At 35.2% G+C, this 25,621-nt stretch overlaps 1 protein-coding gene across 2 annotated transcripts; it reads left to right on the top strand.

Annotated features, from left to right (window-relative positions):
* Positions 1-857: 857 nt before the first annotated feature.
* Positions 858-21,054, top strand: LOC128244020 (2-hydroxyacyl-CoA lyase 1-like). Of its 2 annotated transcripts, none has more exons than XM_052962070.1 (15): positions 858-945; positions 3,261-3,365; positions 3,720-3,760; positions 5,560-5,640; positions 6,103-6,253; positions 7,728-7,935; positions 8,604-8,739; positions 12,335-12,440; positions 13,477-13,560; positions 13,873-14,034; positions 14,500-14,600; positions 16,191-16,349; positions 16,802-16,906; positions 17,957-18,143; positions 20,215-21,054. In XM_052962070.1, exons 1-15 carry the CDS (start codon positions 889-891, stop codon positions 20,254-20,256), a joined length of 1,725 nt encoding a protein of 574 aa, XP_052818030.1. In that variant the 5' UTR covers positions 858-888; the 3' UTR covers positions 20,257-21,054. The 2 variants fall into 2 exon arrangements, with proteins under 2 accessions (XP_052818030.1, XP_052818097.1); XM_052962137.1 differs by lacking the exon at positions 858-945 and adding an exon at positions 1,150-1,243.
* Positions 21,055-25,621: the final 4,567 nt, after the last annotated feature.

Raw genomic sequence — 25,621 nt, 5'->3', positions numbered from 1 at the left:
GAACTTGCCCTTTAACCTGGTTTCGCGAAGCAGAGCATTTGTTTCAACAATTCATTAAATCGTCAGTATGGACATATATAGGTTAACAATTCAACAAAGAAAAAGTAATGCTACATGTCAGTCAGTCATATTGGAAGTCACACTCTCGTTGACGTCACCCTTACAGCCTACACGAACAGTGCATGCACGCAAGCCAATATCATTGTTATTGTCGATAATTCTCAGCAGTTGAATGATGTGGTTGTTAAAACTTTTTCAGTGTCGTAATGGGCATCAGGTTGTCAAATTGCATTATTTATTTATTCCAGATATGCTGTGGAAATGTTGGGCATTTTTTACTCTGATAGTCTATACCTGGACGCACTTACAACTATTGCTTCAAGCTTTGCCTGCAAGACGCTCGAGTCTGGACAGGTGAGCAAAGGAGAAATGTTTGTTTTAATCATCGTACCATTTTTGTTTTCTATGTGCTTTAAAACATATTTGGAATGTGTCACAGTATGGATGTTTTTTTCCTTCAACACGTTTCCCGAAGTCCAGGTGGTGATGTTCCATGCAAACATGTTATTAGTCCTAACCCGGGATCGAAATTGACAGTCACCAATATCTAGGTCACGAGTGAGCACTGTTCTAAGACTAACCCCGCAAGGCATAGTTCACTATATGGGTCCCGGAATGGATCCCGGGTCCTTAGACTGCCGCTGAATTAAAGGACCTTATTTTAGATAATGGTTGTTGTGCATGTATAACAATATAATATTTTACTCACTGCAAAGGGAGAACATCCGAGCTTCCTGTAACGATTGAATAGTTTTTGCTACTTGACCAAATTAGTATAAATAAAGCGCTTGGGCCATCGAGATGTTAGTTTGATCACATGACTAAAAAATGGCAGACGAAGTAGTTGAGGGATGCGATGTTTTCGCAAAATCTTTGAAAAATCAGGTAAGAGCCAATGTCACTTCATCTTCAAAAGAAAATCGACACAAGAATATATCGTTTTATTGTATTTTAGGTAATTAAAAGTGGTTGCATTCTTCTATATATTAGATTGTTCAACTTTGTTTTCAGAAAAGATTGGGGTTATGATTTAGGACGAGTAATATTGTCACCGTTTTTGATGAATTAGAAACTGAAACTCACGAGTTGTCTGGAAGTGGTAATTTGTTGGGTACTTATACGAATTTCAGAGTAAATATTCAATTAAAGTTCCTATTTGTGGTCCATTGGATGCAATGTAAGTGTAAGTTTGAAGGTGTTTTTTAAATGGTCAGAAAATTGCACATCTGTAGAAACAAACTGCTTGAATTGTGTAAATGTCACATCTTTATGATTGAATTTAACTGATATGTTTGCATTTATAATGATTTTCTTTCATTTTTAAATGACTTGAACATATTTTGTCATAATACCAGATAACTTTGTCTTGCAACTACACTACATTTTGTAAAGTAATTTTTTTATCCGTGAATATCTTACATTCTTGGTTTACTCAGGGACGTATAAATACTGCAGGAATTGTTTTACTGGGTTTAAATTCGAGCTGATCAATCAAATATATTTGGTTGTGTTCTTTTTCTTCTTAAATTTATGGAGCACAAACATAAATATACTTGGTGAGTATCAGAACACTTTCTCAGTCTTCCCGAAATGTGCCTGTCTGCCGGACATGTCCGGCAAATTTTGTACAGGTCCGGCAGATCTTCTGAAAATAACGGTCCGGATGACTGACATATTTTGAGACGACTAAATAGCGAAAAGGTATTTGATTATTTGCCTTTGCAGTAGTTAGTCGATCCCATACTGATATTGACGTCACATAACATCGCCAAAAGTCGGCCATTTCGGATTTCCGATATGCGATCATGATCTTGATTCCCGGGGATAAACGAGTAAATACGATTCGTCAGTAAAGGCATTTTATTACAACAGTTTTGATTGGTTCTTGGTTTGCAACAAAATACAATCAAAATCGTCAGCACTCAATATACTTCGTCTGCAGTCAAAATGGCGGCGGTTGGTGGAATTACCGGACAACTGAAAAACCAGAAAGCACCCTAATGGCGGCGGTGTTTAAATATTTTTTTGCGACACCAAGTGTGTTTTTATTTACTAAACGACATGTCAATGTAAAGTTTATATGTTGTTTTTTTTGTGAACTAAATCAGGAAAGCATTAAAAACAGTTGACAATCATTTTTTTACTCTTTATGTATACTATACTGTAACATATTTGTTCGGACAGGCAAATATTTTTTCGGACAGGCAAAAACTTCTAAAGTGGACAGGCAGAAATTTTACAATTTCGGGAAGACTGCTTTCTGCACTTTTTTAAAAATAATTTTAGTAAGTCTTACACCACAACTACAAAATTTGCCTTCAGCATACTAGGATTCAAGACCAATTGGTTGATATACATGGTATTTTTGAAGACACTACCAATCTGCATGAAAAGTACGCTATTAACCGCACAGTCGAGGACTGCCATTTTTGTCGGAGTACATTGTACCTAAATATGGAACAGTTTTAATTCATTATTTGTATATATCCTTTTAAAATTATTGCTACATGTTTTGTTTTTGTAAGTTAATAATAATTTCATTTACAGCTTGTTTTTTCTTGTCATTATTGTCAGTAAAATTTGATGATTTAAGTAAAAAAAATACAGACTGTACCAGTATGCTGTGATAGTGGTATGCATGAACGTTATTCCCCAGACTGCCATGTATTAACATTTGAACATGAATTTTTTTTTAAATGATAGCAGCATTTGAAATACTTACTGGAGAATTGTGTTCTTTGGAACTTGTATCTAAGGCAAGCATCTTCATCGATTAAAATCATAAATAAACCGATCAGATAGGAAAAACACTTTTATAACAGGTGTTCCATATTTAGGTACTGTTCTGATTTAGGTACTCACCCAGTATGCCATCATATAATAAACTTTTTTTTTTTTTTTTAAATAATTGGCTGGAATGTTGGCTGTAAAGGGAAAACAGGATCCTTTCAAACTGAATGTTTTTCTTTGTACATGTTTTAATTAAATACCTGAAATTCCTCAATCATTTTAGGTCAAATCAATTCAATATAGAAAATAATCCACTATAACACTGGTAAAGTGTCAAGTTTGCTTTCCACAGATGCGTCTTATGTACATGTAAATTCATTTGAAAAGTCTGAAAATAGCATTAAATGTATGTTTTCATAGATATCTTCTCTTGTACAAATGTTTTTGCCTGTATGATACTATGTTTTCAGGGTGTTGAGTATGTGTTTGGAATCGTTGGAATCCCGGTCATTGAGCTTGCTATGGCCATGCAAAAAGAAGGCATCAAGTATATTGGAATGAGGAATGAACAAGCTGTAAGTTTTTCTTCAACAATTATAGTTTTTCTGTTTCAAGAATAATGCTATGTTGTCATCATCATTGTTGGTTTTTAGTGGTCTGAAAAAAACTTAGGCAATCGCCATAGGTTAGATACCAAATCATTTAAGAAAAAAGTATAAAAAAAATAGCACACATCATCATGACACCTAAAAATTGTATGTATTGCAGTAATGTTTTACAATGACAATACACTTATGTGTATCATTCAGCTATAACTTTCATGGTATCTATCTTGATTACAGATTATACTTTTATTTTTTCTGAATCTGAATTGAAATAACAAAAAGTATTATTAAGTTTATCTCTATAAATTTGATATTTTTATTCAGGCTTCTTATGCTGCCTCAGCCATTGGCTATATGACTGGCAAGTAAGTATGTTAGCCTGCAAGTAAGTATGTTAGTCCACAAGTAAGTATGTTAGCCTGCAAGTAAGTATGTTAGTCCACAAGTAAGTATGTTAGTCCGCAAGTAAGTATGTTAGCCTGCAAGTAAGTATGTTAGCCTGCAAGTAAGTATGTTAGCCTGCAAGTAAGTATGTTAGCCTGCAAGTATGTATGTTAGCCCGCAAGTAAGTATGTTAGTCCACAAGTAAGTATGTTAGCCTGCAAGTATGTATGTTAGCCTGCAAGTATGTATGTTAGCCTGCAAGTATGTATGTTAGCCTGCAAGTATGTATGTTAGCCCGCAAGTAAGTATGTTAGTCCACAAGTAAGTATGTTAGCCTGCAAGTATGTATGTTAGCCTGCAAGTAAGTATGTTAGCCTGCAAGTATGTATGTTAGCCTGCAAGTAAGTATGTTAGCCTGCAAGTAAGTATGTTAGCCTGCAAGTATGTATGTTAGCCTGCAAGTATGTATGTTAGCCCGCAAGTAAGTATGTTAGCCTGCAAGTAAGTACGTTAGCCCGCAAGTAAGTATGTTAGCCCGCAAGTAAGTATGTTAGCCCGCAAGTAAGTATGTTAGTCCACAAGTAAGTATGTTAGCCCGCAAGTAAGTATGTTAGCCTGCAAGTAAGTATGTTAGTCCACAAGTAAGTATGTTAGTCCACAAGTAAGTATGTTAGCCCGCAAGTAAGTATGTTAGCCCGCAAGTAAGTATGTTAGTCCGCAAGTAAGTATGTTAGCCCGCAAGTAAGTATGTTAGCCCGCAAGTAAGTATGTTAGTCCGCAAGTAAGTATGTTAGCCTGCAAGTAAGTATGTTAGCCCGCAAGTAAGTATGTTAGCCCGCAAGTAAGTATGTTAGCCCACAAGTAAGTATGTTAGTCCACAAGTAAGTATGTTAGTCCGCAAGTAAGTATGTTAGCCCGCAAGTAAATATGTTACCCTGTAAGTAGGTATATTAGCCTACAAGTTTGTAATATGTTAGCATACAAGTATGTGTGTAAGCCTGCAGGTTAGAATGTTAGCCTGCAGGAAAAATGTTAGCATACAAGTAAGTATGTTAGCTTATGAGTAGGGTTGTAAGCCTGTGCATAGGAATGTTAGCCTGTAAGTAAGAATATTAGCATGCAAGTAAGTATGTAAGGCTGCATTATATTATAAACATCAAACTTTCAACTCAATTCCTTACAATAGTTAACTATGAAATGCAAAAAAGTCCCTCTTGAAAACATGTTGTAAGGAATAGATAAAGAGGGAGTGGTGTAGAAGTATATTTGTTCTACTTATAACAGAAAATCGACCTGAGGATGATTTATGTCAGATTTAAGCTGTCTTCACAATTAAGCTTAAAATGTTTGTATGAACTAACATTAACCTAGTGTGTAATAAAATAGGGTTATTATTACTGGTTTTACTGGTAGTATGGGAGGTTGTATTTGACTTGAGTAGGTTTTTGCAGATTCAGATTTCACGAGGCGAAAGCCACAATCCCGTACTACCAGTAAAACCGGATCAAAACGCAGTACTAATAACCCTTCTATTATATACGTTACTGGTTAGATCAGTTAAAAGCCACATGTTTTCATTATAAATGTCATTTTAATGACACACTATTTTGTTTTATGACGTCATCTTAACATAGTGCAACGATACTTGTTATGACGTGACCTCACAAGAGTGGAATACAGCCGTATTGCACTGGAGTGGAATACAGTCTACCGTATTTTGCAATATGTATTGCGTGTGAATTTATGATTGGTATGTAATAAACTGTGATGTACACTTCAGACCCGCAGGATGCCTAGTTGTGTCAGGACCAGGCCTTGTTCATGCATTTGCTGGAATGTCCAACGCCATGGAAAACTGCTGGTATAACCAGGAGATATTCTCACTTTTATTACACTGTTGTGTTAATTATACTACACATAACCATTAAGCAGACCTGTGCATTTAAGTAAATGTTGAATAAAATATGAATATAATTATTAATCAACATTTAGCAAGCAGTAAAAAAATAAATTAAGATATTGTCATAGGTTATAGCTTTGATGTTTTTGGCATGTAAAAACTTAAACCTTGACCATAACTCAAAAACATAAAGATATTTACATTTTGCATAAAATTTAGAACGAACTCATAGCCATACTTTATAAATTGAAGAGATGTGTCCTTTGACTGACTGGGGAAAACAAATGACATCTCCTTGCTGTGCTGCTGTTTTCCTTTTTACAATGAATTTGGAGTAGCTGTCAAAGGAGAGTTAGAGTAAACGTTTATGTACATGCTGGTTAAACAATGCACACATATTTAGATAAAGCCTTATTACATTAGGCCGATGATAGTGATAGGTGGGTCCTCTGAGAGGGAACAGGACAAGATGGGTGCATTCCAAGAGTACCCTCAGGTGGAGTGTTCGCGACTATACAGCAAGTTTTCATGCCAACCGTCCAGTATTGCCAGAATTCCATTTTATGTTGAAAAGGTAAAATATTTTATTTGAATAATCTTATTTTCTTTGTTTTTAAAATCTTGTTAGCAGATTTTGTAGTAGAGTAACTAATAATGAGTTTTAATCTTCGCCATTATGTCGGCATTGTTGTCATCTGTCAGGATCAACATGCATGCAAAACCTATTACACTGGTTACAATGCTCTTGACTTATGCTCCTTGAACAACTTTGAAGAAGAGATATTTTGAGTATTTTTCTGGGAATTATGTATGTGTCCTGGTTGGACACAATACTGTAAGCTTATTTCCCGGAGAAAAAATATTTTCACTTTATATATAGCAAATGTTTCATTATTTCTTTAGAGAAACATTTTTCTGTACATTTTTAGCTCGACTATTCAAAGAATAGGTGGGCTATACTACTCGCCCCAGCGTCGGCATCGTTGTCCTGTTAAAGTTTTAGGGCAAGTTGGAATTTTCACTTAAAACTCCAATACCATTCATTCAATTGACTTAATACTTCTCACAGTTGCTCAGAGCCATCACATAATGAGGTTAGATAACTCCATATTTATACAAATTATGGCCCATGATTGACTATGAAACTTAGGTTAAAGTTTTTGGGCAGGTTCGGATATTTATTAATAACTTCTATACCCTTCATTCAATTGACTTAATACTTCACACAATTGTTCAGGACCATCACCCAATGAGGTCAATGCACTTAATAAAATTTAAAATTATTTACGACCATCTTACAACAAGAAACATAACTCCATTTTAACCCTAAATACAAATTATGTCCCTTGAATTTTTTATATTTTTTATTTTTAAATTTCTTTTGACAGGCACATTTTTACATTCTTAACCAGTTTTTTACCAAGGGAAAACAAGGAGGGCTATACTATATGACCCTTGATTTTTTTTGATTTTTTTTTTTTTTAAATTTTATTTTAATTTCTTTTGAAAGGCATATTTACCACATTTTCATAATGGGAAATCAAGTTATTTGAATGACTTGCATCATTTTTCGGGTGGTGGGAGGGCAGCATCAAAGTCACCTTATGTATTGAATAATTTTAGTTAGGTTTGACATAAATAGACCAAACTTGGTAATATTACATTGCTATTGTATTCACTTCTAAGTCAAAGCGGCAAAGTCGAGCCCGCTGTCTTACGACAGCTCTTGTTTATTAGGTACTAAAGGGCCACAAGAAGCCCCATTAGCACCCTTCCTAAACGCTTTAATATATATTCCCTAAAGGCCCTGTGATGCATTATATGGAATTGCTGCTATGTTCTTAGGCTTGTAAGTTGTTTATGAAACACCTCTGTACATAAATAACTTCATGTAGTGTTCATTTTCAGGCCAACAGGGCAAGCCTTGTATATTATCATTTTCACTTAGGTATTATCCTGGTGTTTCCTGCAGTTTCAGGCCAACAGAGCAAGCCTTGTATATTGTCATTTCCACTAAAGTATGATTCAGGTGTTTACTGCATTTTCAGGCTTACAGAAACAGCATATATGGTAGACCAGGGCCAGTATACATTGACATTCCTGGGAACATGGTTATGGCTCAAGTGCCAGAGAAGACTGTACGTTATGTCCCACAATGTCCACCACCACCGAGGATGTGTGCTGCAGGCGCTGATGTGAAGAGAGCAATAGATTTGTTGTCAACTGCAAAAAGTCCTCTTGTCATTGTAGGGAAAGGTAAATACTGTAGATTTATTTTAATATTGTGAGGTCATTCGGGCTGGCCTGTTTTTAAAAAAAAGTTGAGGTATTGTCGAAGGCTTTGTTTGGTTCTTGCCGTCAATAGGCAAAACTTCAACATTGGCCATAACTCAAAAGCAGTTCACGGAATTCATATGAAACTTGGTAAACATGTTGCCAGAGATGAAACACACACATAAAACAAGGCCTATAGCTCTGGTTTTAACCATTCGAGTTATTCCTCTTCCTCAACTCAAAATAAACATACGAGTGTTGGCATTAGCTCAGTGATGCTCTTTTTCAAATTTGCAATGTCATTATTTTATCATTTGGAAACTATTATTTCTTAAGTGGTTCTAAATTCCAAACCTTACCAATTTGTAATAAATTACGAGTATTAGACCTTCGAGAAGAATAACCTTTAACTTTTAGGACAGTCCTCAGGGCTAATAATAAAGATAATACCCCAAAAGGAATTGTAAAAAATAATCCTCAGAAATGAAATATTATGATAAACAAAACATACATTTTGTAACCAGTTTGTCTGTAGGTTGTTAATCCCTTATCCAGCAACACAAATGAGCGAAAGAAAACTGTCACAGTCAAATAATTATTGTACATGTTACATAATGTTAACTCGAAACTCATATTTTCCCTTATCCCAGGAGCTGCGTATGGACAATGTGAAGCAGAGTTAAAGACCCTTGTTGAAGGGTGTAAGCTCCCTTTTCTTCCTACACCAATGGGAAAAGGAACCCTGCCAGATGAACATCCATTGTGTGTGGCTCCGGCCAGGTCAAAGTGAGTCGGGTCTTAGGCAAAAAAAAAAAATAGTTTAGTTAGGGTTACATCCTTTCAAAAAAAGGTAGGATTGGTAGGATTTTTTATTAGGCTTTATATAAGAACGTAATTGTCATCAATGGAGAATGGTGATAAGGTAATTGTCTGTATAAAGCTTTAAAGGCTTAAAACTACTTCTTTAAACGCGCTTTTTTACTAGCTGACTATAAAACCGGTAGGGTCAGTGCCTTTTTCGTAGGTAGAGTCAGGTAACCTGAACTAAATGTATTTTTTAGGCCTTATATTTATATGTGTTAATGGGAAGATGTGAAGTGCAATGGCCATCTTTCTTCTTTTCTATTTAAATGGCTACACAAATGGATCAACGTACAGACACCTTAATGCAATAAAGCAGTATCTGCTTCTATTAGAATGAGCTGTTATATTTTTGGATTAGGGTGAAGATACATGCATAAATTAGCACCAATTAAGGAAATTGTATCATGTTTTTCTTTTATTGAATAGTGGTTTCATTTAGTCGTGGAAATATATAACCTACTTTCAACCTCCTTACACTCACATAAGTCTGACTTGTGTCACTGTTGACTTATAGTTTTTGAGGATTGCTTTACTGCTTGAAGTTTAGCTTTTTTATTCTATTGTTTGCATAATCATATCTACATGTGCTAAAATTTTGTGAAAAGTTCTACATTTTACCCTATTGAATTTTAAACCACAGCATGTAAATATTAGAGCAAGTCCTACTTTATAACATAGACTGTGTCTATCATTTGTGTCACAATTGTAGGACTTGAAGACCACATTCTAATATTTGACATTAAGATAAAAATAATATGTTATGGCTTTATATGAAATCCCTAATATTGACATGGACTTTTATAAGAGTTTTTCTTGGTGCCTAGAATTTAACCTCTATAGTAAATAATCCTTGTTTTTAACTTTTGCTTATCTCAAAGAACGTTTACATGTTAACTTTTATGTGGGTTATAATGTAAAACTGGCAAGTTGAAGGTTATTATGTCGGTTGTTAGTTGACTAAATATTAGCACAAATGTTTAGACTCTCACATTTTATTTCAATTTAATTGGTTTTAATGGAGTCTTTTTGTTCATGTACTTGGACTAACACCCAACACGCATCAACAGTCAATTAAAGCTTAAGAATTCAACCTTAAAATCTGTTTCAGTTTTCAGAAATGAAAAAATATCTGCTACATATGAAAATATCTGTAAAGTATATATATAGGGGTGATTGCGAAATGTTTTAAATGACATTAAATAAAAAAAGATAGAGCCTTTTTCGATTTCACCCCTCAATATGTTGTTGATGATATACAAAATAAGAAGTTCCTTTATCTGAGTCTTGCCCACTAAAACGTGGGCAAGCTTCAAAAAACTGTTTTCTGGAGGATTGCTTCTACAATTAATTTGTAAACTTTTATATGCTTTTGTACGCTAAATGTCTATCAAATTTCAGTACACTGTCAGACTGACAAATATTATATCGGAATTATTATATTTTTGATGAATAGATCATTGATGCATGTTAAAAGGGGCTAACCTAGGCATGCTCAAGTGTGCACACATGTACAAATCAATTGTGGGTACCTCAATTTGGAAATCCCAAACCAGCAAGTACTTAAATCCTGAGATAGGTTGACAAAACAAAGATGGAGGGCGTGTATATCTGAACAACTAAGCAAGGCATATTGAATAAAACTCAAAATGAATAAGAGAACTAATCTTCTACATACATGTTTTATTGCTATTTCAAAAAAATTGAGCTGAATGTTGGGAGTGCTTGTAAATAGTTCTTCCTTGGCTGGATTCTTTAAAATTTCCTAAGGGAAGGGACGCAACTACAAACCTGAATAAATATAACATATTGAGAACAAACTTATGAAAAACCTGCGCATGTTGATAGCCTGCTCGTGTGCACATTTATACAGTTCAGAATACTAGAGGTACGCCCCTGATTTATTCATCATTGTGTAGCTGAAGGTTGTTTTCCATTTAACATGTGTATATATATTAAGATATATTAACAGTCAGTTCTTGGTCAGTATTCATAGAACATCTTAAAGCTGCACATTCACAGATTGAATGTTTTTTACAACTTTTTTCTATTTTTTTGTCTTGGAACGAGCCAATTATGCATGTAAACCAGTCATATAAGACTGCTGACAAAAAATAAAATCGCAGATTTTTATATTTAAGTTCAAAAATTAATGTTTTATGCATTTTTCTTTAACCATTAGTAATGCTTTTACCCATAAAACATTAATTTTAGAATTGAAATATGCAAATCTGCGATCTGATCTTTTTTGAATTTGACTATGAAAAGTTTAGGAATAATATTTGACTTAAGTTAAGAAATGACTTGATATGTTTTATGAATACCAACCCAGGGCACATTTTCACTTACATCTTGAATTAAGTCTGAAATACAAAACTCAAAACTGTTTATCTTAATTACATTATATTACAATACAATAATTACATTACTTAATTACATTACATTAATTACAATTAACATGGTAAATTTGCTATGAGAAGAGTAGTGATGGAAGAAAACACTGAAAACATTTTTAAGGATAATATGTTACATAGTAAACTGTTGTTTATACACATTTTGCCAAAATAAACTATCAATTTAATATTTTATCTTACATTGAATATTTTGCTTTTGGGAGTCTGAGTCTCAAATTGTTAGTGGCTAAGTGTCAGAAATGAAAATAAACAATAAAATGTTAAACACTGCTGGCACTGTTATGAACAATAAGCTGCTTGTTTTAATGTTTGGCTTTCTGTGTAAAATTTGAAAGTACAAGGCCAGGTCAGATTGATTAAGTGGTATAGGTGCAAGCCACTCTTCCTAGAGGTTGTTGGTTCCATTCAGCAACAAGGTGTATGTTCTCTTTGGTCTTTCAAAATGTATACCTGAATACTGGTTTCTACCCTGAAAACGGTCTTGATCATAGTTCTATAAGGTATCAGCCTGCCTCACAATAAAGCTTAAAGAAAATAGTATTAACTAAGATTTATAAAAGGTAGGGCCATAAATGGTAAAAATAAAATTAATGAAAATATCACATTGAACATTTATGATATGCTGTAGACTTTCTATCAAATACAATACTTACATTTATCTTACAGCTGCTCATTTTGTCTTGGAACGAGCCAATTTTTGCGAAAATCCATGCAAACCAGATATATAAGATTGCTGACAAAAAATTAGATCGCAGATTTTTATATTTAAGTTCAAAAATTCATGTTTTATGCATTTTTCATAAACCGTTAGTAACGGTTTAAGCCATAAAATATTAACTTTTCGAACGGAAATATGCAAATCTGCGCTCTGATCTTTTGTCATCAATCTTTTATCATTGGTTTGCAGATATTTAGGCAAAATTTGCTCTTTCCAAGACAAAAAATAAAAAAGTTATTTAAAAGCAGTAAATCTGTGAGAGTGCAGCTTTAAGATGTCTTCGGCTTGAAAATAAAACATAAACAAGGAACTATAAAGGCAGTATTTCAGGATAATATTGGTGTATTAATTCCTAACAAATAAGCACAATATTCTTCATTTTGTGCAGGGCTCTACAGGATGCAGATGTGGTGTTACTTCTAGGGGCCAGGCTCAACTGGATCCTGCATTTTGGGGCTCCCCCTAGGTTTAGACCAGATGTCAAGATCATACAGGTATATCAGTAAAATAATTCTTATTAAACTTAGTCTACTTTCCTTCAACAGAGTTCAAGATTTTATTAATGACATATTAGCTTGTCAGCTTTTCAATATCTGCAACATGATGTTATATCATTACCTTTGACCATAATGTTAAAAAAAATACATGTATGATAGAAATATTCACACTAATAATACATACATGCCATGTCCCTGGAAGGCCTTTTAGTGGATTTTTTCTTTTCATTCGCTCCTCATTAGACAGATTATGGATTCATCTGCGGTGTAAGGCTGGGCAGCGTCCACTTAGTTGTTAAGCTCAAACTTGAAAAGCTTTTGTCCAATCACCCTTTAAACGAAGACATTATATGTTTGGGCAGAATATCTTGACCATGTTTGATAACCTTTCATCAAACAGGCGCCCCAGTCACTTCAGAGTGATCTCCCTTGAATTGCTTAAATTACACAAGCTTAGTAATACACAGACATGATTTTAAGAGCATACCTTGTGACAATTTGCCACACTTGTACAACTTCCGAGTGCATTTTATTTATACTTATTACTATAACAGTAAAGATGTTTGATCAACAGTTAACATAATTAGCATATGTGTACATATGCATAACTTAGTATATCCTTTTTATAAATTTTATAAAGCATCTTATAAACATATGAACAAAAACGTTTTTGTGTTGCCTGCAAAACAAAGCAAACATATAGGGAAAATTTTGTCCAATGACTTTTGAGGTGTCCGTGTCAGCGTCACACTTTCATATCCGACCAATAACTTTTGTAAGACTAAATGCAGTGTTATCAAAGTTGGTAATCCCATTGGTCATGGTCAGCATATGAACTTTTTAAACTTTGGGGTCACCAGGTCAAAGGTGAAGGTCATGGTGATTTTTGTTAGATGGGCACTCCCAACAGGAGACACATCTGGTTTGCAAAATTCTAATTTACTTGTAGTATCATATACATTATTGTATGCTTTTGATTCCTTAGACCCTATTCAGGTACTACAACATCTTTTAATTTTAATTACTGTTTCAGATTGACATTTGCCCAGAAGAGATAGGAAACAATGTTCCCCCCGCAGTGGGTCTAGTCGGCGATCTGAAATCCGTTCTTGGACAGGTAAGAATATCATGCTTCAGGTGATCTTTTTCTTAAAAAATGTAAAGGATTTCAATAACCATGATGTTGCCGTCTTTAAAATCATTGTTGTCAATGTGCAAAAACCAAAACATTAATTGCCATCATCTCATAAGATGTGTAAGATATGGGCAAGAAACAGGAGCCTCTTAGGCTTTGTTTATATAGACTACCACAGAAAACTCTTCATTTCCATACAATGCTAGCACAAGAATGGCTTTTTTGAACGGTTTAGTCTTCTGATCTTTCACATTTTATGATTATTTCACTAACGAAACAACGATCTCTTTCCAGTTTAACGAGGAATTATCTAAGCGCTCCCCGAAATTTGTGTTCAGTTCAAGCTCTAATTGGTGGAAAACTCTGAACGAGAAACTTGAGAAGAATAGGATCAGTGTGCAGAACAACTCCGAGGACAAAACTGTGCCGCTCAACTACTATGCTGCATTTGATGAGGTTAGTCTTATAAATTGCTGAATTAACGTGGGCACTGGTAACGCCTAAAATAAGAGAAATTGTTTCTGCTTGCAAACCATTTTTTTTTAATTTTCCATGCTTAGAAGCCATGTTGTACTTAACTGTTTCTTAAAGAAAAAGAGACAAGGTTATGTGATATCCTTAATGTCGTTACCTGCAGCATTATTGTTGTTTAGAACTTTAATCTTAGTCATAGTTCTTCATCTGTTCAATATGTTCATTCGAAACTGCAAAACCCATAAGTCTGATTTAAATAATAGACGAGTAAAACACCATTTCGTAAAAAAATAACAAAAACAGGCGAGCATTAACGGTTGCTCCATGACACTCTTGTTCCATGGTTTGTATCTTAATATCTTTACATGTTAAATAGTACTTATCAACAATGAAAATATAACAATAACATCTTCTTCAAATTTGTATTTTTTTTGTATTACTGTCTAGGTGAACAAAATAATACCGAGGGATGCTATAGTCATCAGTGAAGGAGCCAACACAATGGACATCAGTAGAACCTGTATACCCAATTCACTCCCCAGGCACAGGTAATATTTTGGCCTTATTTTAGATTAATTGTGACTAAAGCACATTAGGCTATAAAAAAGAAAGTACCTCTGGTAGGGATCCAGCCCACAACATATTGGGTGAGAGGCTGACACCTATACCTAAACCATTGGAGATATGTAAATGAAACATAATGCACATGATGCCAGATGTAACCGGGGTAATATGTATGACAGGTTTTCTGGGTCTGATTCTTTTACTTACTATCACAAGGAGAAAAAGCCAACGGTGTAAAGAGTATTGTCTTGTAACAATGCATATGCATAAAGATGAGATGTTTCTAAGATGTAAACCTAACGAATGCCAGGACAAGAATGCACGGGAGATAGAATGGTGGGAATGTTACAGGTGGTTTCATGCAAAATTGAACTCTAATAATAGTTAACAAATTAAAAGTTGCTTGACCACTATGATGCGTGTACACACTGACCAATATCACACTCGCTCTATAATGATGAACTGGCAATCTGAACGCAAGCGGACAATGGTAATAAATAAACATAAGTTGATGAATATAACACTCTGTTACATCTTCCCACCATAAGTGAAAGTTTGTTTTTGATTTTTTTTTTAAATGCAATTCAAGAAACAAATTACTCAATAATAATAATAAACAACATTAAGGTAATTCCATGTTCATCACAAGCCAACCGATGAAGTATTATTCAAGTTGTCTCCCTTACACTGTATGAAAATTAAAACAATGCAAAATGCCTAGTTAAAATAGAAAATTTACAAATACTAAATTGTATGTTTAATATACGCTTTTGCATATATCTTAGTTAAAAAAAAGGAACTAACTCTCAACATAATTTAAAGCAATTAAAGTTCAGAAAACTAAATGTTTAATAAATCAATCAAATGTGAGTAATAAAATATAATCATTAGATCATAATTTTATCCATTACAACCTAAAACAAAGCAGAAAATATTAAAACCAGTTGATATAAGTTAAACATAACAAACATGATCCTGCACAGAACATTGCGTAACCCATTCTCCATAGCGATCAGGGGGTCTCCTATGATGTGCCGGACTAGGAGATCGCTACATTAGTGCGTCAGTGATAATACAGCAGTTTCCGGTTGTGGTGGAGGCACAGAGTGATCTGTGGATTCCTCAAGCGAATTGCCCTGTATGGGGCTGCATCGACCCTGATGGTTTGCCAGAAGTCGCTGCTGTGATTTCACGACTTGCTTCGAGTCTGATGGGCATAACAGCTTGGACAATCTGTGAGGGGGCAGGCTGAGGTGTAACAGGAAAGTCCCTTGGTTCCGTCACTAATGCAAGATTTGGTTTCATCCGACGTTGGTGATCCTACGTTTCCGAATCACATAGGGAGTAATGCTATCGTCATAGGAACTCGTATTGGTCCCAGAATCATTCTTGTTGCAAGGAAATGTTTGCAGCCTACGCTGTGTATTCAACGGTTTGGTAGGCGATGGAAGATGGGTAACATCTTCCTTTGGGAGAGAAACAAAAGGGAGTAATAAATTACAATGGCACAAATATCTGTAATTAGGTGTATTCTATTTTAAAGTTTTACAGAAAACGATAACTCTTTCTTGCAGGCTGGATGCTGGCACATTCGGTACCATGGGTGTGGGAGTGGGGTTTGCCATCGCGGCTGCCGTGTACTGTAGGGACTATGCTCCAAACAAACGGGTGATTTGTATCCAAGGAGACAGCGCATTCGGGTTCTCTGGATTTGAGGTGGAAACAGTGTGCAGGTAGGCAGCATTTTGTATGGTAGCTAACATTATCTTAGCTGACATGGTAGCTGACATTACCTTAGCTGACATGGTAGCTGACATTATCTTAGCTGACATGGTAGCTGACATGGTAGCTGACATAATCTTAATGGACATGGTAGCTGACATTATCTTAGCTGTTTTGAATGTAAGGTTTGATTGTTTAGAATGGGTTTTACATTTGCGTGAACTAGTTTTTTATTTTCTGAGGAGGAGGGATTTTGCCAGGGTGGAATTTGTTGGGCTTGTGTTCTGTTAGTTAACAGAATCTTAATTTATAGTGCCCTTTATATCAATCTTAGTTTGCTAATGGCAAAGTAATGGTACCCGGTATCAAAAAATAAAATGTCAAAAGCAATTGACTGAACTGTGCTTGTTGTTATTAAAACAAAGGTAAAAGAGAATTAACAAAAATAAATTGTCACTTTCAGGTACCGATTGCCAATCGTTTTCATCATCATCAACAACAACGGCATCAGTAAGAGCTTTGGTGAAGAGGTCTTCAACAGTCTGGAAGAAACTGACAGGCTTCTGAGGTAAAACACATGAGGGTTTAGATACTTTTTTATTATGTTAGCTTGGGCATTAAATAATTGTAATTATAGAGTATTCTTTTAAAGCTGATACCATAAGAAGATGTCAAGATACAACATGTAAATAAGGTGTCCAAAAAATATGTCTGTTGTATTTAGTTATTTTATGGGCTTTGATTTACGCAGTGCATTCAAACACTTAATTTGTAAACCTAAATTGTCTATGCAACAGATTAGATGAATAATTATATATCTTGATGTCTGTTTTGGCAATGTATTGTAGCGTTACAGATTATAGGTATTTTAAGCAACTATAAAAATGTCCAGAGAGCAACATTCATAGCTTTCTGCAACTGTTTTATTGTCCAGCAATCCTGCGGTGAGCAAGACATTTTTGTCACAATGGCTGTTCTATGTATGTGATGTGCATGAGTGCTTGTGCTTGTGTCCAGATTGAATTTGTCCGGGCTGTATCTTCAAGATTCTTGGCCATGCATATAGAATTTTCAATTAACTTACCATGAAGGTTCACAGTAATGAGATTGTGTGTCGTGCACAAAACCTGTGTCTCTAAGTCAAAGGTCAAGGTTAGAGGTCAAAGGTTGAAATGATCCTTGTCCGGGCTGTATCTTTAACATGCATTATAGGATTTTCAAAACAACTTGCCATGAAGGTTCATCATGATGAGGCAGCATGTCACACACAAGACCCAGGTCTGTACCTCAAAGATTAAGGTCACTTAGAAAGTTAAATTTCAAAATGAGTACTGCTGATTGGTTTCTTTACCATGCATAATTCAATTTTTCAAAATACTTACCCTGGAGGTACACCATGCTGAGGCGTAGTGTCGCAGGTTCAATGTTTTATTCAACCTCAAAGTTATTCTGTATTGCAATTGCATGGAAGAGCATTATTCCTGCATGAAAGGGTCTTCCAATGGGCTCAAAATTTTGCCATTTGGCCTCTAGTTATGTAAAGAGCTACATGGAGGTGTCTGTTACTTTGTGAACACCCCCTGATAAAACTGATAATTTACTTCCCTTCCTTTTACAGTCATCCGCCTACAGTTTTATCACCCAATGCCCGGTATGAAAAAGTGCTAGAGGCATTTGGAGGCAACGGTTACTTTGTGAACACCCCGGAAGAAATTCAGAAAGCGTTGAAAGAATCCATGGCCAACAAGAAACAAGCTTCCATGGTTAACATCATGATAAGCACAATGGCTGATAGAAGGCAGCAGGTGAGTGGTTTTTACTGAAATATTTTCCCTGCAAAACTTTTTACTTTTCACATCACTTTTTTCATCCACACAACAACAAAGTCATGCAACATCTAAGCCATGCAACAACAAAGGCATGCAACATCAAAGTCATGCAACAACAAAGTCATGCAACAACAAAGTCATGCAACAACAAAGTCATGCAACAACAAAGTCATGCAACATCAAAGGTCATGCAACAACAAAGGCATGCAACATCAAAGTCATGTAACATCAAAGTCATGCAACATCAAAGTCATGCAACAACAAAGGCATGCAGCGTCAAAGTCATGCAACAACAAAGGCATGCAGCGTCAAAGTCATGTAACATCAAAGTCATGCAACAACAAAGTCATGCAACAACAAAGTCATGCAACAACAAAGGCATGCAACATCAAAGTCATGCAACATCAAAGTCATTCAACAACAATGTCATGCAACATCAATGTCATGTAACAGCAAAGCCACATAACATCAAAGTCATGCAACATCAAAGTCATACAACATCAAAGTCATGCAACGTCAAAGTCACATAACATCAAAGTCACATAACATCAAAGTCACGAAAGATCAAAGTCATGCAACATCAAAGCCATGCAACATCAAAGTCAAGCAACATCAAAGTCATGCAACAACGAGGTCATGCAACATCAAAGTCATGCAACATCAAAGTCACGTAACGCCAAAGGCATGCAGCATCAAAGTCATGCAACATCAAAGTCATGCAACATCAAAGTCATGCAACATCAAAGTCACGTAACATCAAAGTTATGCAACATCAAAGTCACGTAACATCAAAGTTATGCAACATCAAAGTCACATAACATCAAAGTCATGCAACATCAAAGTCACATCGCATCAAAGACATGCAACGTCAAGGTTACCTAACATCAAAGTCATGCAACAACAAAGTCATTTTTCATATGTATGCAACAGTTTAGTTACTGTTGAATTATGCATGTGTGTGTAAAGAATGTCACTGGTTCTCCAGTGCTGACTGGTGAAAGCGAAAGGGTTGTATCTGCCTTTATTTTAAAGTCATTTAAAACATTTTTACTTTTTCCACTCAAGTGTTGTGCTTGCATGCAAAATCAAACATCTTTTGCTTACAAAATACCCCTTGAATTTGCATACACTGGAATCATAATGGAAATGTGTTGAGTTATATTTTGTGAAAAACAACATTGCCCTTATATGTGTGAAGTCCTCTTTTTATTTCACATTGTACAATCAATGTCATCCTTGTATATTTTATGATCCACATTATACAATCAATGTCATCCTTGTATATTTTATGATCCACATTGTACAATCAATGTCATCCTTGTATATTTTATGATCCACATTGTACAATCAATGTCATCCTTGTATATTTTATGATCCACATTGTACAATCAATGTCATCCTTGTATATTTTATGATCCACATTATACAATCAATGTCATCCTTGTATATTTTATGATCCACAATATACAATAAATGTCATCCTTGTATATTTTATGATCCACATTGTACAATCAATGTCATCCTTGTATATTTTATGATCCACATTATACAATCAATATCATCCTTGCATATTTTATGATCCACATTGTACAATAAATGTCATCTTTGCATATTTTATGATCCACATTGTACAATAAATGTCATCCTTGTATATTTTATGATCCACATTATACAATAAATGTCATCCTTGTATATTTTATGATCCACAGTGTGCAATCAATGTCATCCTTTTATATTTTATGATCCTCTTTATACATGCTACTCTTTTCATTTTTTCTATTCAAGGATAAACATGAAGTGTGGGACTTTATTTCCCAATTTAGTAGTTTATCTTACATCTTCTCAGCAAGATTGAGAATGAACTGTTTTCCACAATAATGATGTCCATGACTGAGACTGTAGCTATTAAATAAGTACACAAACGTTTTTTCGACACCTAAAAGTATAATTTATAAGTATATGTTGGCACTTTACATATTGCTCATAGCCAAATGTAATTCTAGATTAACCTTGATATTTCATTATGTTTCAATTACATTTGTTTCAGGCATTTTCCTGGCTCGATTCTGTGCAGCCAAGCAAGATGTAAGCTGGCTGTCAATACAAACCATTCTGTGATTCTATGGAGTTGGTTTTGTTTAAGTTTTAAAGTGAACTCATGCACGGATACGAACACAAGATCCAACTTGCATGTAGACATGTTTATACCTGTGATTACCTATTGTGACTTTGCTGACATTCACTCCAATATGACTGGTTTCATGGACAGGGTTAATTCACCAAGGGGGAAACGTAAAATAGTTATTGATAGAACTTCTATATGTATGTTTACATATGTCTTTATTTCTTTGCGTAATGTACCTACATACAGTAAATATTGTTGAAACTTGAAACTTGAAACTTGTTTAAACCAATTATACACAGAACTTATTTCTCGTGCACGATTTTTGATGCAATATACATTTTGTACATGTAAATGCTTTGAGAAGAAGAATGTGTGCATTTTTGGTGTTACCAAATTTGACATCTTTATACCAGGATGTATTCGTGTCATTAGAACATTTTGGGTAATTATTTAGTTTTGTATAACATTTATTTTGTCAGTAATATCAGTTTATGATTTAATGATGAAGAACAAAAATGATTACTTCTACTTTTAGTTCCATTATTAATGTATAGTATTTACAATGGATGAAGCCAACATAGGTCGGCGATGGTGGAACACATATTTTGTGTATAATTATATATATGTATATTAAGATTGTGGACTCTCTCAGAATAGATAAATTATTATGAAATGTGACAATAACAATTATCGAGCACCTTCCTGCACTTGTTTGGGGAGCTTTGATAATTCGCGATTTCATTTATTAAACCTGAAAGGATTTATCACGCTCGTTTTTAATATACATTGTACAGCATTTTGAACGTTTTGACATCAGCTGCAACTGTAAAAGCTCTTTCCTGTAAAATAAACTAAGAAAACTTAATAATACGCAAAATGAAAAGCTGTCGTTCAGTCTTTATGAATATACTTTACTCAATTACAGTGTTAGTTGCATCCCCCAGAACACACTTAAAAATCAAATACTTGGGTAGGCTTGTAGCTTGAAATGCGTTTTTGATACTATTTTAATGATTATTTTGTTAAAACACTGTCAGGATATAGAATACTGAAATAGACATTATTAATCAGAGCGCATATTAAATTTCTCATTGCTTGATATATGTTCACCTAAGTCCATATGCGACACAGTGATCGGAATCGGACCGTAATTGCTGTCAACTTCCTGAATTTTCAATTTGAGTTGTCTTTCATGCACTGAAGCATCAAATATATTATGGTAGCTCTCGTAGTTTTTACCGGGTTTCCAGTTTTTAAGATGAAACAATTTGACTCATTCTTGTCCGACTTTAACATTCTTTTCGCAAATTTCCCAGGTAACAACTTTCTCGAAACATATTTACCGTCAAAACCTTTTAAAAAGCATCATACTTTAGTTAGCTTTAAACAACTTTGCGACTGATCCGGGACCAGGGCTGGTATTCAAAATTGTTCATAATTGGATCTCAAAACGATGTAGCTAATGGGATTATTTGTAATTCAATTCTGAAAAATTGAGTGAATGAAGTCAATGATGTATGGTCATAGTGTTTACCTATGTTAGCTATTGAATTCCAGCCCTAAGCTTCTCGCAATCGGAACATCTCGGTCATCTCCGTCATACGACAGTTAGAGATAGGTCGCTAATTGGACGGTTGTACCAATCATTGACTTTGGCAAGGGGCCGTATTCAATACGCAACTAAGGTTGAACTTGAAATTAAGATTAAAAACTAAGTGTTTTGATTTGCCTGTATATTTAACGGACCAATAGGGTGAATAGAATACCTGAGGCACGTCTAAGGATACGACCAGTATTGATTGGTTGTGATCAGAATTTTGGGCATTTAAATGGTTGCATTCTCTTCTCCTTTACGACATGGGACGTGACGGTTTTTAAGCTGCACTCTCACAAATTGACAATTTTGATTTTTTTCTTTCTTCTCAGATGTCAACTCAATCTGGAACCAGTACCTTCAATTCAGTCATATAAGATTAATCACAATAGAACAGAACTCAATTGTTTGCTTGACTGCCGAAAAAAAGCATTTTTTTCATTAAGCGTGAGTAACGATCATTTTTCAAACGCTAACAGGGATCCGATCATTTGTCAGCAGTCTTATATTACTGGTTTCGAGACATATACGAACAATCGACTAATTCCAAAACAAAAACCGAAAATGTTGTCAAACAACGGAGGCAATCTTTAAGAGTGCAGCTTTAAACGATGTAATATAGTGAACGTATCTGGATAAAAAGAAAACAACACCAATGTTTGTTTTTTGTAAAAACTATGACTGCAGGACAAACATTTTATTTCAAGGCGGAGACAGTCATTTTACAACTACATAACAATGTGACACAAGCGTGGATGAGGAACAAGAATAAAACATCAATAATAACCCGATAGACAAGCAAAAATAAAATCATTAGAACAACAAGGAACATGGGACAAGTGGAAAGCGTTACTGCATCATCTGGGAAATGGGCTTGCTTCACGAACAATTCAAGCATGGACTGAATAACATAACCGAGGAGTACATGGAACCGAACATCTCTTAACCGCCGCCCCTGAAAAGAAAATCATTATTTTGTTTTATGAATGTAAACTCAACGTAACATGTGGTTTTATGGATCCTACGGACGGCCTCTTGTCCTTACAAGTATTTCAGAATCGGATGTTCGGAACGGAACGTCATTTCCGAATAAGTAACAAATCCATTTGAAATTGGGACTGTTTTTCGTTGCCTTTATTGAGCGATACTTTTTCTTTATCTAGGTCTGAAATCGCTCTGTATACAAGTTCATAAACGTATTTAGTCTTAGTTTGTGTTAATGTTGTTGTAAAATTGCTATTACAGGAGCGAAGATAATAAAAATTGCCGTATCTGTAACAAATAATCTGATAAGACACACATCTTTTGTCGAAAGTATGATAACACTAATGAAATTATCGATATTTTGAAATATTAAAGAGTTCAGTTTTCCGATTCACTCAGACTCAAGAAGTTTGTGAATGTGGACCCAGACCTCTAAATGTAGATATATATATTGTAGCTGCATTATCAATGAACGGACTTTAGACATTTCATAAACTGCAGTCAAAATCAAATGTTTCAGTTGTTCACAGGATATCTTGGCGGAGTGGGTGGGGGTGGAGCTTATTTACCCTCGCCATCGAGTAATGCCCTTTTGTTCATCTTTTCCTTAGCTTGCACATTTCTATAATTTGATTAGACTATAGTAGTAATTGGATACATATTGACCATCAATAAACGGTTAACTTTGACTAAGCAAAAGGATTAAGCAGTTTACAACTGATTTACTTACACCTCGACGTCTTGCGTGGTGAAGTTTCCAAACACGACCTTGTAGTTTGTTCCTCTGTTTCCAAACAGGGCGGACATGATCACGAGTGCGCCTATGGCACCCACTGAAACGAAAGGGTTCATGTTGTTGCAAAGTATATCTCTTTTTTGTATTTTATACAGTCGAACCCTGTTGGCTCGAACTCGCTTGGCTCGAATTCCTCGTTGGCTCGAACTTGATGTAAAGCACCGATTTCTATGTACTGAAGGTAAATATTCCCGCTTGGCTCGAAATTTCCGAGGCTCGAGGTTATTTCGCCGGTCCCTAGGACTTCGAGCCAACGGGGTTCGACTGTAAGTTCTTTTTTTCAAATCGGAGTCAATAAACATACGACGTATGACTGATGGAAAGCTTGGTTATCGTATTGGACAGTGAAATTGTTGGTATCTCTGATTCCCTTAGAATGAGAATACGAATTGAATTGATCCGATATGGCCTTAAGATAAAAGGCGGTACATACGTTTGGGGATCAGTCAATAATGTGACTGTCATTGTCATGATTTACTGACTTTGGTTCTCAATATAGTGAGCCCATGGCGTCCTTTGTTTTTTAGCAAGCTCCGTGAGCCAAAACAAATAGGTAAGCTAAACTGTTCAAATGAGCAATCTTCGAGACATGATGCCTTTCAGAAGTCATGAACGGTCCGGTGTTGACCGAACACTGATAGGGTTATTAATGTTTGATCAATACCACCGATCACAATGTTTCTATTTTCTTTTGGGTTTAACAATGAATTATAATCCATATCATAGCACTGCCAAGAAAAATGTTTACATATAGTTTCAATGAAAAAGAGTTTACACATGAAGACGAGTCTACAACGGCATGAAAACCGAAAATGTCGATAAGTAAGTTGATAAAGTAATGGGATAATAAAATGGAGCACATATAAAACAACATTTTAATTAATAGAACTCGAACCCCGCATGCTAGGAAGGCAAGAGAGCTCTTGTTCTTTAGGTCTCTCTAAGTAACGCGATCTTTGAGGCGCCTGGGGCGTAATTGGGTCACCGGTTTCTAACGCGCAAATTGCCTCCTTAACTAAACATTAATTTCAACGGGGCCTGCCATACCTTATAATTGAACGTTAATGTCGCAAATATCTCAGCCCCTGCGCATGTTAGGAAGTCGGGACCGGTCTTGTTGTTTTGGTCTCCTGATTTCCTACGTAACGAGACCGTCGGTGCATTTCAAATACTTTGAAATTTCTATAAGCTACCTTGTAAGCAATTGCTAAAGATACCAGTGTCGTAGAATGCTGAGGAACTCTTATTTTTGAAATTATTCATATATACCATAAAAAATAAATTCTGTTACTTTACTCACTCAAAAATACGCCAACCCACGAAAGATTAAGATTTTAAGCACTTTTTTTTTATTTTTCCTGCCGCGTTGGCAGGTTTTAATATCTGAACCGGACGCTAAACATCATACTTAAGTATGACCTCACGGAAATGACAACAAAACATGTCTACGTACTTATTCCCCCGGTGCGACCGCTGCTTCTTTGTTGCCCATACCCCTGCGACACATACTGGCAGGAGATCCCGACTATCAGGCACACGGCCAGTAGGCCCAACACCAGTAGTCGCATTCTGGGTAAGGAGAAAAACAGCTACACGAATTTGGTAAAACATTACTCAGTAATAGGATTTAGTGTAAACATGCTTGAAACGCTCATTTCCTGTAGCTAAAACTATCAGGCAAAACACCAGGCCCCAATTTCTCGAAACTTCTTAAGTCTCTTATAACAGGATTAAGCTAATATAACTATTTTTGTTGTTCTATAAAATGTGTTATATTTACTTCTTCAAGATTTTTTAGAAATTATGTAGGAATAACCTGTTTGATTATCAGCATAAACCATTTTTAATTTATCTAAATCCATTTTCAGTATGAATTTTGGCTAATTGAAATAACCGCCTGTTTTAAGCCTGTTGAGCTTAAGAAGTTTCGAGAAATTGGGGCCAGAAGTCCGGAA

Source organism: Mya arenaria, chromosome 1, assembly GCF_026914265.1.
Source record: "Mya arenaria isolate MELC-2E11 chromosome 1, ASM2691426v1".
Lineage (NCBI taxonomy): Eukaryota > Metazoa > Mollusca > Bivalvia > Myida > Myidae > Mya > Mya arenaria.
The sequence above is the reverse complement of the archived record's forward strand: the minus strand, read 5'-3'. Positions and strand labels throughout refer to the sequence as shown.